We start from the raw sequence: 17,769 nt of genomic DNA, 5'->3' as shown, positions 1-17,769 counted from the left end.
CAGACAGTGGAGAAACTCAATGTCACACAGCAGCCCATGCATATATTAGCTAGCGGAGACACATTAGTTGGGAACGAGCAACACAGACAAACTGAGATTGGTTGAATGTTTACTCCCTGGATGGATGGAATGGTCTTTGTGGGTAAGTTTGTTGAGCTAGCTACTTTTTGAGCTACTTTCTGAGTCTGTATGTCACAGTGAGAAAGAGTTGGACTCTGTGAGTAAGTTACACTCTTGAGTGAGTTAGTTTGTCAAACAGAGAGCGAGAAAGAGAATGAGTCATCTATCATAATACATCTATCATAATACATCTATCATAATATCATAACATATCTATCATAATATCATAACACACCTATAATAATACATCTATCATAATACATCTATCATAATATCATAACACACCTATCATAATACATCTATCATAATACATCTATCATAATATCATAACACATCTATCATAATATCATAACACACCTATCATAATACATCTATCATAATACATCTATCATAATATCATAACACATCTATCATAATACATCTATCATAATACATCTATCATAATACATCTATCATAATACATCTATCATAATATCATAACATATCTATCATAATATCATAACACACCTATCATAATACATCTATCATAATACATCTATCATAATATCATAACACATCTATCATAATACATCTATCATAATATATCTATCATAACACATCTATCATAATACATCTATCATAATATCATAACACATCAATCATAATACATCTATGATAATACATCTATCATAATACATCTATCATAATACATCTATCATAATACATCTATCATAATATCATAACATATCTATCATAATATCATAACACACCATTCATAATACATCTATCATAATACATCTATCATAATATCATAACACATCTATCATAATACATCTATCATAATATATCTATCATAACACATCTATCATAATACATCTATCATAATATCATAACACATCAATCATAATACATCTATGATAATACATCTATCATAATACATCTATCATAATACATCTATCATAATACATCTATCATAATATCATAACACATCTATCATAATACATCTATTATAACACATCTATCATAATACATCTATCATAACACATCTATCATAACACATCAATCATAATACATCTATCATAATACATCTATCATAATATCATAACACATCTATCATAATACATCTATCATAATACATCTATCATAATACATCTATCATAATACATCTATCATAATATCATAACATATCTATCATAATATCATAACACACCTATCATAATACATCTATCATAATACATCTATCATAATATCATAACACATCTATCATAATACATCTATCATAATATATCTATCATAACACATCTATCATAATACATATATCATAATATCATAACACATCAATCATAATACATCTATGATAATACATCTATCATAATACATCTATCATAATACATCTATCATAATACATCTATCATAATATCATAACATATCTATCATAATATCATAACACACCATTCATAATACATCTATCATAATACATCTATCATAATATCATAACACATATATCATAATACATCTATCATAATATATCTATCATAACACATCTATCATAATACATCTATCATAATATCATAACACATCAATCATAATACATCTATGATAATACATCTATCATAATACATCTATCATAATACATCTATCATAATATCATAACACATCTATCATAATACATCTATTATAACACATCTATCATAATACATCTATCATAACACATCTATCATAACACATCAATCATAATACATCTATGATAATACATCTATCATAATACATCTATCATAATACATCTATCATAATACATCTATCATAACACATCTATCATAATGCATCTATCATAATACATCTATCATAATACATCTATCATAATACATCTATCATAATATCATAACACATCAATCATAATACATCTATCATAATATCATAACACATCAATCATAATACATCTATCATAATACATCTATCATAACACATCAATCATAATACATCTATCATAATACATCTATCATAACACATCTATCATAATGCATCTATCATAATACATCTATCATAATACATCTATCATAATACATCTATCATAATACATCTATCATAACACATCTATCATAATACATCTATCATAATACATCTATCATAATACATCTATCATAACACATCTATCATAACACATCAATCATAATACATCTATCATAACACATCTATCATAATGCATCTATCATAATACATCTATCATAATACATCTATCATAATATCATAACATATCATCTATCATCTATCATAATACATCTATCATAATACATCTATCATAATATCATCTATCATAATACATCTATCATAATACATCTATCATAATATCATAATACATCTATCATAATATCATAACACACCTATCATAATACATCTATCATAATACATCTATCATAATATCATCATCTATCATAATACATCTATCATAATACATCTATCATAATACATCTATCATAATACATCTATCATAATATCATAACATATCTATCATAATATCATAACACACCTATCATAATACATCTATCATAATACATCTATCATAATATCATAACACATCTATCATAATACATCTATCATAATATATCTATCATAACACATCTATCATAATACATCTATCATAATATCATAACACATCAATCATAATACATATATGATAATACATCTATCATAATACATCTATCATAATACATCTATCATAATACATCTATCATAATATCATAACATATCTATCATAATATCATAACACACCATTCATAATACATCTATCATAATACATCTATCATAATATCATAACACATCTATCATAATACATCTATCATAATATATCTATCATAACACATCTATCATAATACATCTATCATAATATCATAACACATCAATCATAATACATCTATGATAATACATCTATCATAATACATCTATCATAATACATCTATCATAATACATCTATCATAATATCATAACACATCTATCATAATACATCTATCATAATATCATAACACATCAATCATAATACATCTATCATAATATCATAACACATCAATCATAATACATCTATCATAATACATCTATCATAACACATCAATCATAATACATCTATCATAATACATCTATCATAACACATCTATCATAATATCATAACATATCTATCATACATATCATAACACATCATTCATAATACATCTATCATAATACATCTATCATAATATCATAACACATCTATCATAATATCTATCATAATATCTATCATAATACATCTATCATAATATCATAACACATCAATCATAATACATCTATCATAATACATCTATCATAACACATCTATCATAATACATCTATCATAACACATCTATCATAATACATCTATATCATAATATCATAACCATTCATCTATCATAATACATATAATATCATAACACATCTATCATAATACATCTATCATAATACATCTATCATAATACATCTATCATATCATCAACATCTATCATAATACATCTATCATAATACATCTATCATAATATCATAACATATCTATCATAATATCATATTCATAATACATCTATCATAATACATCTATCATAATATCATAACACATCTATCATAATACATCTATCATAATATCATAACACATCAATCATAATACATCTATCATAATATCATAACACATCAATCATAATACATCTATCATAACACATCTATCATAATACATCTATCATAATATCATAACACATCAATCATAATACATCTATGATAATACATCTATCATAATACATCTATCATAATACATCTATCATAATACATCTATCATAATATCATAACACATCTATCATAATACATCTATCATAATATCATAATACATCTATCATAATATCATAACACATCAATCATAATACATCTATCATAATACATCTATCATAACACATCAATCATAATACATCTATCATAATACATCTATCATAACACATCTATCATAATATCATAACATATCTATCATAATATCATAACACACCATTCATAATACATCTATCATAATACATCTATCATAATATCATAACACATCTATCATAATACATCTATCATAATATCATAACACATCAATCATAATACATCTATCATAATATCATAACACATCAATCATAATACATCTATCATAATACATCTATCATAACACATCAATCATAATACATCTATCATAATACATCTATCATAACACATCTATCATAATGCATCTATCATAATACATCTATCATAATACATCTATCATAATACATCTATCATAATACATCTATCATAACACATCTATCATAATACATCTATCATAATACATCTATCATAATACATCTATCATAACACATCTATCATAACACATCAATCATAATACATCTATCATAACACATCTATCATAATGCATCTATCATAATACATCTATCATAATACATCTATCATAATATCATAACATATCTATCATAATATCATAACACACCTATCATAATACATCTATCATAATACATCTATCATAATATCATAACACACCTATCATAATACATCTATCATAATACATCTATCATAATATCATAACACATCTATCATAATATCATAACACACCTATCATAATACATCTATCATAATACATCTATCATAATATCATAACACATCTATCATAATACATCTATCATAATACATCTATCATAATACATCTATCATAATACATCTATCATAATATCATAACATATCTATCATAATATCATAACACACCTATCATAATACATCTATCATAATACATCTATCATAATATCATAACACATCTATCATAATACATCTATCATAATATATCTATCATAACACATCTATCATAATACATCTATCATAATATCATAACACATCAATCATAATACATATATGATAATACATCTATCATAATACATCTATCATAATACATCTATCATAATACATCTATCATAATATCATAACATATCTATCATAATATCATAACACACCATTCATAATACATCTATCATAATACATCTATCATAATATCATAACACATCTATCATAATACATCTATCATAATATATCTATCATAACACATCTATCATAATACATCTATCATAATATCATAACACATCAATCATAATACATCTATGATAATACATCTATCATAATACATCTATCATAATACATCTATCATAATACATCTATCATAATATCATAACACATCTATCATAATACATCTATCATAACACATCTATCATAATACATCTATCATAACACATCTATCATAACACATCAATCATAATACATCTATGATAATACATCTATCATAATACATCTATCATAATACATCTATCATAATACATCTATCATAATATCATAACACATCTGTCATAATACATCTATCATAACACATCTATCATAATACATCTATCATAATACATCTATCATAATATCATAACACATCTATCATAACACATCTATCATAACACATCTATCACAACACATCAATCATAATACATCTATCATAACACATCTATCATAATGCATCTATCATAATACATCTATCATAATACATCTATCATAATACATCTATCATAATACATCTATCATAATATCATAACACATCTATCATAACACATCTATCATAACACATCTATCATAATGCATCTATCATAATACATCTATCATACATCTATCATACATCTATCATAATATCATAAACACATATCATAATACATCTATCATAATATCATAACACATATCATAATACATCTATCATAATACATCTATCATACATATCATACATCTATCATAATACATCTATCATACATCTATCATAACATCATCATAATCATCTATCATACATCTATCATAATACATCTATCATAATCTATCATACATCTATCATAATACATATCATAATACATCTATCATAATACATCTATCATAATATCATAATACATCTATCATAATACATCTATCATAATACATCTATCATAATACATCTATCATAATACATCTATCATAATACATCTATCATAATATCATATCTATCATAATACATCTATCATAATATATCTATCATACATCTATCATAATACATCTATCATAACACATCTATCATAATACATCTATCATAATACATCTATCATAACACATCTATCATAATACATCTATCATAATACATCTATCATAATACATCTATCATAATACATCTATCATAACACATCTATCATAATACATCTATCATAATACATCTATCATAATACATCTATCATAACACATCTATCATAACACATCAATCATAATACATCTATCATAACACATCTATCATAATGCATCTATCATAATACATCTATCATAATACATCTATCATAATACATCTATCATAATATCATAATACATCTATCATAATACATCTATCATAATATCATAACACATCTATCATAATACATCTATCATAATACATCTATCATAATACATCTATCATAACACATCTATCATAATACATCTATCATAATACATCTATCATAACACATCTATCATAACACATCTATCATAACACATCTATCATAATACATCTATCATACATCTATCATAATACATCTATCATAATGCATCTATCATAATACATCTATCATAATACATCTATCATAATACATCTATCATAATACATCTATCATAATACATCTATCATAACACATCTATCATAATACATCTATCATAATACATCTATCATAATACATCTATCATAACACATCTATCATAACACATCAATCATAATACATCTATCATAACACATCTATCATAATGCATCTATCATAATACATCTATCATAATACATCTATCATAATATCATAACATATCTATCATAATATCATAACACACCTATCATAATACATCTATCATAATACATCTATCATAATATCATAACACACCTATCATAATACATCTATCATAATACATCTATCATAATATCATAACACATCTATCATAATATCATAACACACCTATCATAATACATCTATCATAATACATCTATCATAATATCATAACACATCTATCATAATACATCTATCATAATACATCTATCATAATACATCTATCATAATACATCTATCATAATATCATAACATATCTATCATAATATCATAACACACCTATCATAATACATCTATCATAATACATCTATCATAATATCATAACACATCTATCATAATACATCTATCATAATATATCTATCATAACACATCTATCATAATACATCTATCATAATATCATAACACATCAATCATAATACATATATGATAATACATCTATCATAATACATCTATCATAATACATCTATCATAATACATCTATCATAATATCATAACATATCTATCATAATATCATAACACACCATTCATAATACATCTATCATAATACATCTATCATAATATCATAACACATCTATCATAATACATCTATCATAATATATCTATCATAACACATCTATCATAATACATCTATCATAATATCATAACACATCAATCATAATACATCTATGATAATACATCTATCATAATACATCTATCATAATACATCTATCATAATACATCTATCATAATATCATAACACATCTATCATAATACATCTATCATAACACATCTATCATAATACATCTATCATAACACATCTATCATAACATCATCATAATACATCATAATACATCTATCATAATACATCTATCATAATACATCTATCATAATAATCTATCATAATATCATAACACATCTATCATAATACATCTATCATAATACATCTATCATAATACATCTATCATAATACATCTATCATAATATCATAACACATCTATCATAACACATCTATCATAACACATCTATCACAACACATCAATCATAATACATCTATCATAACACATCTATCATAATGCATCTATCATAATACATCTATCATAATACATCTATCATAATACATCTATCATAATACATCTATCATAATATCATAACACATCTATCATAACACATCTATCATAACACATCTATCATAATGCATCTATCATAATACATCTATCATAATACATCTATCATAATACATCTATCATAATATCATAACACATCAATCATAATACATCTATCATAATATCATAACACATCAATCATAATACATCTATCATAATACATCTATCATAACACATCAATCATAATACATCTATCATAATACATCTATCATAATCTATCATCATATCATAATACATCTATCATAATACATCTATCATAATACATCTATCATAATACATCTATCATAATACATCTATCATAATACATCTATCATAATACATCTATCATAATACATCTATCATAACACATCTATCATAATACATCTATCATAATCACATCAATCATAATACATCTATGATAATACATCTATCATAATACATCTATCATAATACATCTATCATAATACATCTATCATAATATCATAACACATCTATCATAATACATCTATCATAACACATCTATCATAATACATCTATCATAACACATCTATCATAACACATCAATCATAATACATCTATCATAATACATCTATCATAATACATCTATCATAATACATCTATCATAATACATCTATCATAATATCATAAACATCTATCATACATCTATCATAACACATCTATCATAATACATCTATCATAATACATCTATCATAATATCATAACACATCTATCATAATACATCTATCATAATACATCTATCATAACACATCAATCATAATATCTATCATAATAACACATCTATCATAATACATCTATCATAATACATCTATCATAATACATCTATCATAATACATCTATCATAACATCATCATAATATCATAATACATCTATCATAATACATCTATCATAACACATCTATCATAATGCATCTATCATAATACATCTATCATAATACATCTATCATAATACATCTATCATAATATCTATCATAACACATCAATCATAATACATCTATCATCTATCATAACACATCAATCATAATACATCTATCATAATACATCTATCATAATACATCTATCATAATACATCTATCATAATACATCTATCATAATACATCTATCATAATATCATAATACATCTATCATAATACATCTATCATAACACATCTATCATAATACATCTATCATAATACATCTATCATAATACATCTATCATAATACATCTATCATAATACATCTATCATAACACATCTATCATAATACATCTATCATAATACATCTATCATAATACATCTATCATAACACATCTATCATAACACATCAATCATAATACATCTATCATAACACATCTATCATAATGCATCTATCATAATACATCTATCATAATACATCTATCATAATATCATAATACATCTATCATAATACATCTATCATAATATCATAACACATCTATCATAATACATCTATCATAATACATCTATCATAATACATCTATCATAACACATCTATCATAATACATCTATCATAACACATCTATCATAATGCATCTATCATAATACATCTATCATAATACATCTATCATAACACATCAATCATAATACATCTATCATAATACATCTATCATAATACATCTATCATAATACATCTATCATAATACATCTATCATAATACATCTATCATAATACATCTATCATAATACATCTATCATAATACATCTATCATAACACATCTATCATAATACATCTATCATAATACATCTATCATAATACATCTATCATAACACATCTATCATAATGCATCTATCATAATACATCTATCATAATACATCTATCATAACACATCAATCATAATACATCTATCATAATATCATAATACATCTATCATAATACATCTATCATAATATCATAACACATCTATCATAATACATCTATCATAATACATCTATCATAATACATCTATCATAACACATCTATCATAATACATCTATCATAATACATCTATCATAACACATCTATCATAACACATCTATCATAACACATCTATCATAATACATCTATCATAACACATCTATCATAATACATCTATCATAATACATCTATCATAATACATCTATCATAATACATCTATCATAATATCATAACACACCTATCATAATACATCTATCATAATACATCTATCATAATATCATAACACATCTATCATAATACATCTATCATAATACATCTATCATAATATCATCACATCTATCATAATATCATCTATCATAATACATCTATCATAATACATCTATCATAATATCATACATCTATCATAATACATCTATCATAATACATCTATCATAACACATCTATCATAATACATCTATCATAATATCATAACACATCTATCATAATATCATAATACATCTATCATAATACATCTATCATAATACATCTATCATAATATCATCTACATCTATCATAATACATCTATCATAATATCATAACACATCTATCATAATACATCTATCATAATATCATAACACATCAATCATAATACATCTATCATAATATCATAACACATCAATCATAATACATCTATCATAATACATCTATCATAACACATCTATCATAATATCATAACATATCTATCATAATATCATAACACACCATTCATAATACATCTATCATAATACATCTATCATAATATCATAACACATCTATCATAATACATCTATCATAATATATCTATCATAACACATCTATCATAATACATCTATCATAATATCATAACACATCAATCATAATACATCTATCATAATACATCTATCATAATACATCTATCATAATATCATAACACATCTGTCATAATACATCTATCATAACACATCTATCATAATACATCTATCATAATACATCTATCATAATATCATAACACATCTATCATAACACATCTATCATAACACATCTATCACAACACATCAATCATAATACATCTATCATAACACATCTATCATAATGCATCTATCATAATACATCTATCATAATACATCTATCATAATACATCTATCATAATACATCTATCATAATATCATAACACATCTATCATAACACATCTATCATAACACATCTATCATAATGCATCTATCATAATACATCTATCATAATACATCTATCATAATACATCTATCATAATATCATAACACATCAATCATAATACATCTATCATAATATCATAACACATCAATCATAATACATCTATCATAATACATCTATCATAACACATCAATCATAATACATCTATCATAATACATCTATCATAACACATCTATCATAACACATCAATCATAATACATCTATCATAACACATCTATCATAATGCATCTATCATAATACATCTATCATAATACATCTATCATAATACATCTATCATAATACATCTATCATAATACATCTATCATAACACATCTATCATAATACATCTATCATAATACATCTATCATAATACATCTATCATAACACATCTATCATAACACATCAATCATAATACATCTATCATAACACATCTATCATAATGCATCTATCATAATACATCTATCATAATACATCTATCATAATACATCTATCATAATATCATAATACATCTATCATAATACATCTATCATAATATCATAATACATCTATCATAATATCTATCATAATATCATAATACATCTATCATAATACATCTATCATAATATCATAATACATCTATCATAATACATCTATAACATAATATCATAACACATCTATCATAACACATCTATCATAATACATCTATCATAACACATCTATCATAATACATCTATCATAATACATCTATCATAATACATCTATCATAACACATCTATCATAACACATCTATCATAATACATCTATCATAATACATCTATCATAATACATCTATCATAACACATCTATCATAATACATCTATCATAATACATCTATCATAATATCATAATGCATCTATCATAATACATCTATCATAATACATCTATCATAATATCATAATACATCTATGATAATACATCTATCATAATATCATAATACATCTATCATAACACATCTATCATAATATCATAATACATCTATGATAATACATCTATCATAATATCATAATACATCTATCATAACACATCTATCATAATATCATAATACATCTATGATAATACATCTATCATAATATCATAATACATCTATCATAATACATCTATCATAATACATCTATCATAATATCATAATACATCTATGATAATACATCTATCATAATATCATAATACATCTATCATAACACATCTATCATAACACATCTATCATAATACATCTATCATAATACATCTATCATAATACATCTATCATAATACATCTATCATAATACATCTATCATAATACATCTATCATAATATCATAATACATCTATCATAATATCATAATACATCTATCTTAATACATCTATCATAATATCATAATACATCTATCATAATATGATAATACATCTATCATAATACATCTATCATAATATCATAATACATCTATCATAATACAGCTATCATAATACATCTATCATAATACATCTATCATAATATCATAATACATCTATCATAATACATCTATCATAATACATCTATCATAATATCATAATACATCTATCATAATACATCTATCATAACACATCTATCATAATACATCTATCATAATATCATAACACATCTATCATAATACATCTATCATAACACATCTATCATAACACATCTATCATAATACATCTATCATAATATCATAACACATCTATCATAATATCATAACACATCTATCATAATATCATAACACATTTGTCATAATATCATAACACATCTATCATAACACATCTTTCATAACACATCTATCATAATATCATAATATAGAGATGATATAGATGTGTGTGATATAGAGAGAGGGACAGCCACAGATGACTGTCTGGATGGGGATGCTATAGAGAGAGGGACAGCCACAGATGACTGTCTGGATGGGGTGATATAGAGAGAGGGACAGCCACAGATGACTGTCTGGATGGGGGTGCTATAGAGAGAGGGACAGCCACAGATGACTGTCTGGATGTGGTGATATAGAGAGAGGGACAGCCACAGATGACTGTCTGGATGGGGGTGATATAGAGAGAGAGACAGTCACAGATGACTGTCTGGATCAGGGTGATATAGAGAGAGGGTCGGCCACAGATGACTGTCTGGATGGGGGTGATATAGAGGGACAGCCACAGATGACTGTCTGGATGGGGTGATATAGAGAGAGGGTCAGTCACAGATGACTGTCTGGATGGGGTGGTATAGAGAGAGGGTCAGTCACAGATGACTGTCTGGATGGGGGTGATATAGAGAGGGGGTCAGTCACAGATGACTATCTGGATGGGGGTGATATAGAGAGAGGGTCAGTCACAGATGACTGTCTGGATCAGGGTGATATAGAGAGAGGGTCAGTCACAGATGACTGTCTGGATTACAGGGGATGAAACTAGATTTCTGAAAACTGCTACTGAGTATTAGGGGAGAAATCCAATCACTCTGGTGCCTTTCTCTTCAATCCACACACACACTTTTTCAGACAGGCATTCTCTAACTAAAATACACACACATGCACAGGCATTCTCTAACTAAAATATACACACATGCACAGGCATTCTCTAACTAAAACACACACACACTCAGACACATGCACACATTCTACACAACACACAAAATAACCTGCACACGCAGACATTTTTGCCTCACGCGCATGCACAAGCATGACTACGCATGCACACACACTCACAATGCCAACTTAATTTAAGTATTAGAGAATGGAGAACAGTTGTGAGACATGCTTTATTGACGAGCCAAAGGCAACATAATTATTATATCTCACTATTTCCAGTAAGATGATCACCCCAGAGCTACACACAGGGATATTAATCTGTGTGTGTACATATGTGTGTGTATGTACTGTATGTGTGTGTGTGTGTGCATGAGAGAGAGAGAGAGAGAGAGAGAGAGAGAGAGAGAGAGAGAGAGAGCACAAGAGAGAGAATCAGCTTAAATAACACAACTCTGACATACGTTTGGCTCGCAGGACAACTGGTTTCACAGCAGCTCTGGATCCATTAATCTCCCCTTTCTCCCCAGACCAGATTAATCAAGCCATCATAAATAGCCAGTCTGAATCCCCCAGTCACTGTCCTAACCAGAAAGAGATATTCTCTTTTCCCAGGGATGGAAATCAGTGATAAAATCAACAAAACAAAAAGCCACTTAACCTGCCACCCAAAACACAGCAGTAAAACCAGAGGTAAGAATCATCTATCACAGGGGAAAGGGAAGGTCACAGCCATAAAACACATTTGCACAACAAAAATGTCCGAACGACAAAACAATAAGGGGCCTTTCAGCGCACCACCAGGCAGAGACAGAGAGCTCTACTGTGGTTGTAGAGGGCCTGGCATGGTATTAATGATCCCACTCCAATGGAACAACACACACACATACAGGCAAGGACACAGACACTCACACACAGCCCTACCCAACAGACCGCAACAACTTCATTAAGTCTAACCAAATCAATAAAATTAATTAGATTGGAAATGTTGTCTGACTCCCCATTCCCTTTAAAAGAAAAGAAAAAGGCACAGCGCATCTCAGCCTTTACCACGATAACACAACCAACAACAACAGTCTCCAGCATCTCTCTCTCCCCACCCACACACATCTCCCCACAACCAACCCCAACCCCAACTCACCGGCCTGGTTGGTAGTGACTGTCACCGACACGGCCTGCTCAGGTCCAGGGCTCTGCTGGGAGACCCCGTTGACAGCCCAGATCTCAAAGGTGTAGTTTGTGTGGGCCTGCAGGTCATTGATAGACACCTTGGTGGCCCTGAGGCTCAGCTGCTGGGGGCTGAAGTGGACTCCGTTCCCACAGGGCTGACACCGTGTCCCCTCGGGCCCACAGCGTTTACACACCACGTTGTAGCTGAGGTCCTGGCGTCCGCCAGAGGAGAGGGGGGTGCTCCACTCCAAGTTGACCGACGTCTCATTGACATTGGAGATGAGGTGGAGCGGGGCCGTCGGGGGCCCTGGGACCGATAGGAGGGAGAGAAAGGTACAGGGTTAGAGAGGTGGTCTGGAGTACTCTCCCTTTGCCAAAGTCATGGGTATACTGTCAGACAAAAAGTGAAGTGACTGAGTTGACTTTGGTGTTGCAAAATCATTAACACTAAATAATTTAAATGTTTTGTTTTGGGGAAATCAATTACAGTGTTTGTCTGTGGTGGATGTAGCTAAGTGATTAAATCCTTATTCTAGTTTGCAGTCACTGCTAACTGATTGGAATTGAGTGAACTAGCTATCTGAACAACTCCTGAAGTCTTCTTTTCTTTTCAAACGGGAAGTTAGGAAGACCAACTTCAAAATGGTTTAGTCAAGATATCAAATCAAATGACTGTTGGGTGTGTAGTAAGTTACCATGCCAGTGAGCCTAACCCAGCTGGACCCAGATCTGTCCATGGGACTTCCTTAGGGACCTTCTTATTTGACAGAGTTTGTTTTCAATCCTGTAATTAAGAAGTGACCTTGATCTAGGGTCTGTGTTTTATAATCTTTCACTCTGTATTCACGTTACAGTAAATTAGTTAACCGTAACCCCCTCTGAGTAATGAAGGTCACATGGGAGAGCAAAGGGATGGACACGGGGTGAAATATGAATTCCAGTCCATCTACTGACGAATCATTTCACAATGGAAAATAATTATCAGTGTTATTTTTGGAGGAAAGACGTGGCAATAAATGATTACATAGAGAATCAGAGAGAGAGAGAGAGAGAGAGAGAGAGAGAGAGAGAGTTTTGAGTTTTTATAAAACCTTTATTTTTTACTCAAGTGTTAACATTAAAAAAAAATGACACACTGCCTTTTCAGAAATGAAACAACAAATGTAATTCCTAAACAAAAATAAATACATAACATATACATTCAACTTATTTCATCAGCAAAAAATAATTTCCCCTCTACAAAACAAAGCGCTCTTTCGTAGGCCCACTTCTCCTCAAATAATAGGATATCTTTTACAGCTGAAAAGAACTCAAAATCTAATTTTATTCTTGCTTTCACTAATCCTTTAAAAACACATCTTACATCCTTCCCATATCCCGTTTCTATCTTATGTTTTCTACTCAGAAAAATTGACATCTTAGCTTGTCCCAAAATAAAATTTAACATTTGACATTTTCTTTTCTGTTGTTTACTATATTGAAACCCCAAAATAAAAACAGTGTTATTGAAAAATTCCCCTACAGCTTTAAACAAAGATTCCAGCATTTCCAATAGAGGTTTTATCCTCTCACACTCCATAAAACAGTGAAAAATGGTTTCTCTTATATTACAAAAAGGACATCAATCTCTAACATCTGAATTAATAACAGATACAAAAGCATTAACTGCAATGATGCCATGTAAAACCCTCCATTGCATATCACCAGTACCCTTTTGTAACGGTGGTTTGTACAGTGCCCTCCATGCTGGCTTTACCCTATCATCAATGCCCAATTTTACCCTCCATGGAGTGTCTTTTCTATTTTTCAATTTATCTTTATTCAACACCTTGACACACCCCTATACAAGTCCTTCCCATTCACCTCATCCAAACCCACCTCCTCCAACCCTCTCAAATCCAGCAATAACGCCTTTCTTTCTGACTCTGGGATATTTGGTGTAATCCCTAGTCTTGGAAATGAGACGTCTTCATCTTGTACCTTCTTCTTGTGGCTACTAAGCATACCCCATTCTTCCGCTGACAGAGCCTTCCTACAGCTCCCCAGCATTTGTCCGACAATCCTTTCCGACCTCATCCCCAAATGTTCTGCCACCCGTCTTCCATCCATTAAGGCGGGCCCAGCCATGGCCATTAACTGTCTTAAGGTGATGATTTTCCCCTTCACCAGAATCTTGGAGAAATGTGGAACAGCTGCAGTTGTACAATCCAGTCTTGCCCCATACACCAGAGGTTCCTCCAACAGCCTCCAAATTGCCCCATCACCTCCCTCAGCCTGTTGGACAAAGCTTTTGACAATATCTTATAATCAGTGCACAATAAAGCCACCGGCCTCCAGTTCTTCACCTCCCTCGGGTCACCCTTTTTGGGCAGTAGGGTGAGGACAGCCCTTCTGCAGCTTATTGGTAGTAACCCTCCGGTTAAACTATCATTAGCTACTTCTAACCAATCCTCACCCAACATAGCCCAAAAAGACTTAAAAAGTCAACGGGAAGCCCATCAATGCCTGGTGCCCTTCCATTTTCCATGCCTTTTAATGCAGTGTATAAATCCTGCAAAGACAATGGTTGCTCAAGCTCAACCTGAGCTTCTGCAGCCACCTTTGGGAGCCCATCAAAGAACTGCTGTGTCACTGTTTTGTCCTCTTTGTACTCACACTTGTAGAGCTCAGCATAGAACTCTACTGCCCTCTTTCTAATTTCACTAGGGCTAGTGAGCTCTTGTCCAACAGATGATTTGAGACAATGAATAATTTTTCTTTGTCCATTCTTTTTCTCTAAACCAAAGAAAAATTTGGATGAGGCATCCATTTCAGATATTCCCTGAAATTTACTTCTCACCA

General features: G+C 28.6%; 1 protein-coding gene across 1 annotated transcript in view; it reads right to left on the bottom strand.

Annotated features, from left to right (window-relative positions):
• Positions 1-17,769, bottom strand: part of epha4l (eph receptor A4, like) — a 106,518-nt gene that overhangs the window by 30,673 nt on the left and 58,076 nt on the right. Inside the window, exon 5 of the mRNA XM_042297578.1 lies at positions 14,900-15,235. Within this exon, the coding sequence (XP_042153512.1) occupies positions 14,900-15,235 (336 nt within the window). The remainder of the gene's footprint in view (positions 1-14,899; positions 15,236-17,769) is intronic.

The sequence above is a fragment of the Oncorhynchus tshawytscha genome, linkage group LG14 (assembly GCF_018296145.1).
Source record: "Oncorhynchus tshawytscha isolate Ot180627B linkage group LG14, Otsh_v2.0, whole genome shotgun sequence".
Classification (NCBI taxonomy): domain Eukaryota; kingdom Metazoa; phylum Chordata; class Actinopteri; order Salmoniformes; family Salmonidae; genus Oncorhynchus; species Oncorhynchus tshawytscha.
This window is presented reverse-complemented; position numbering and strand designations above follow the sequence as displayed.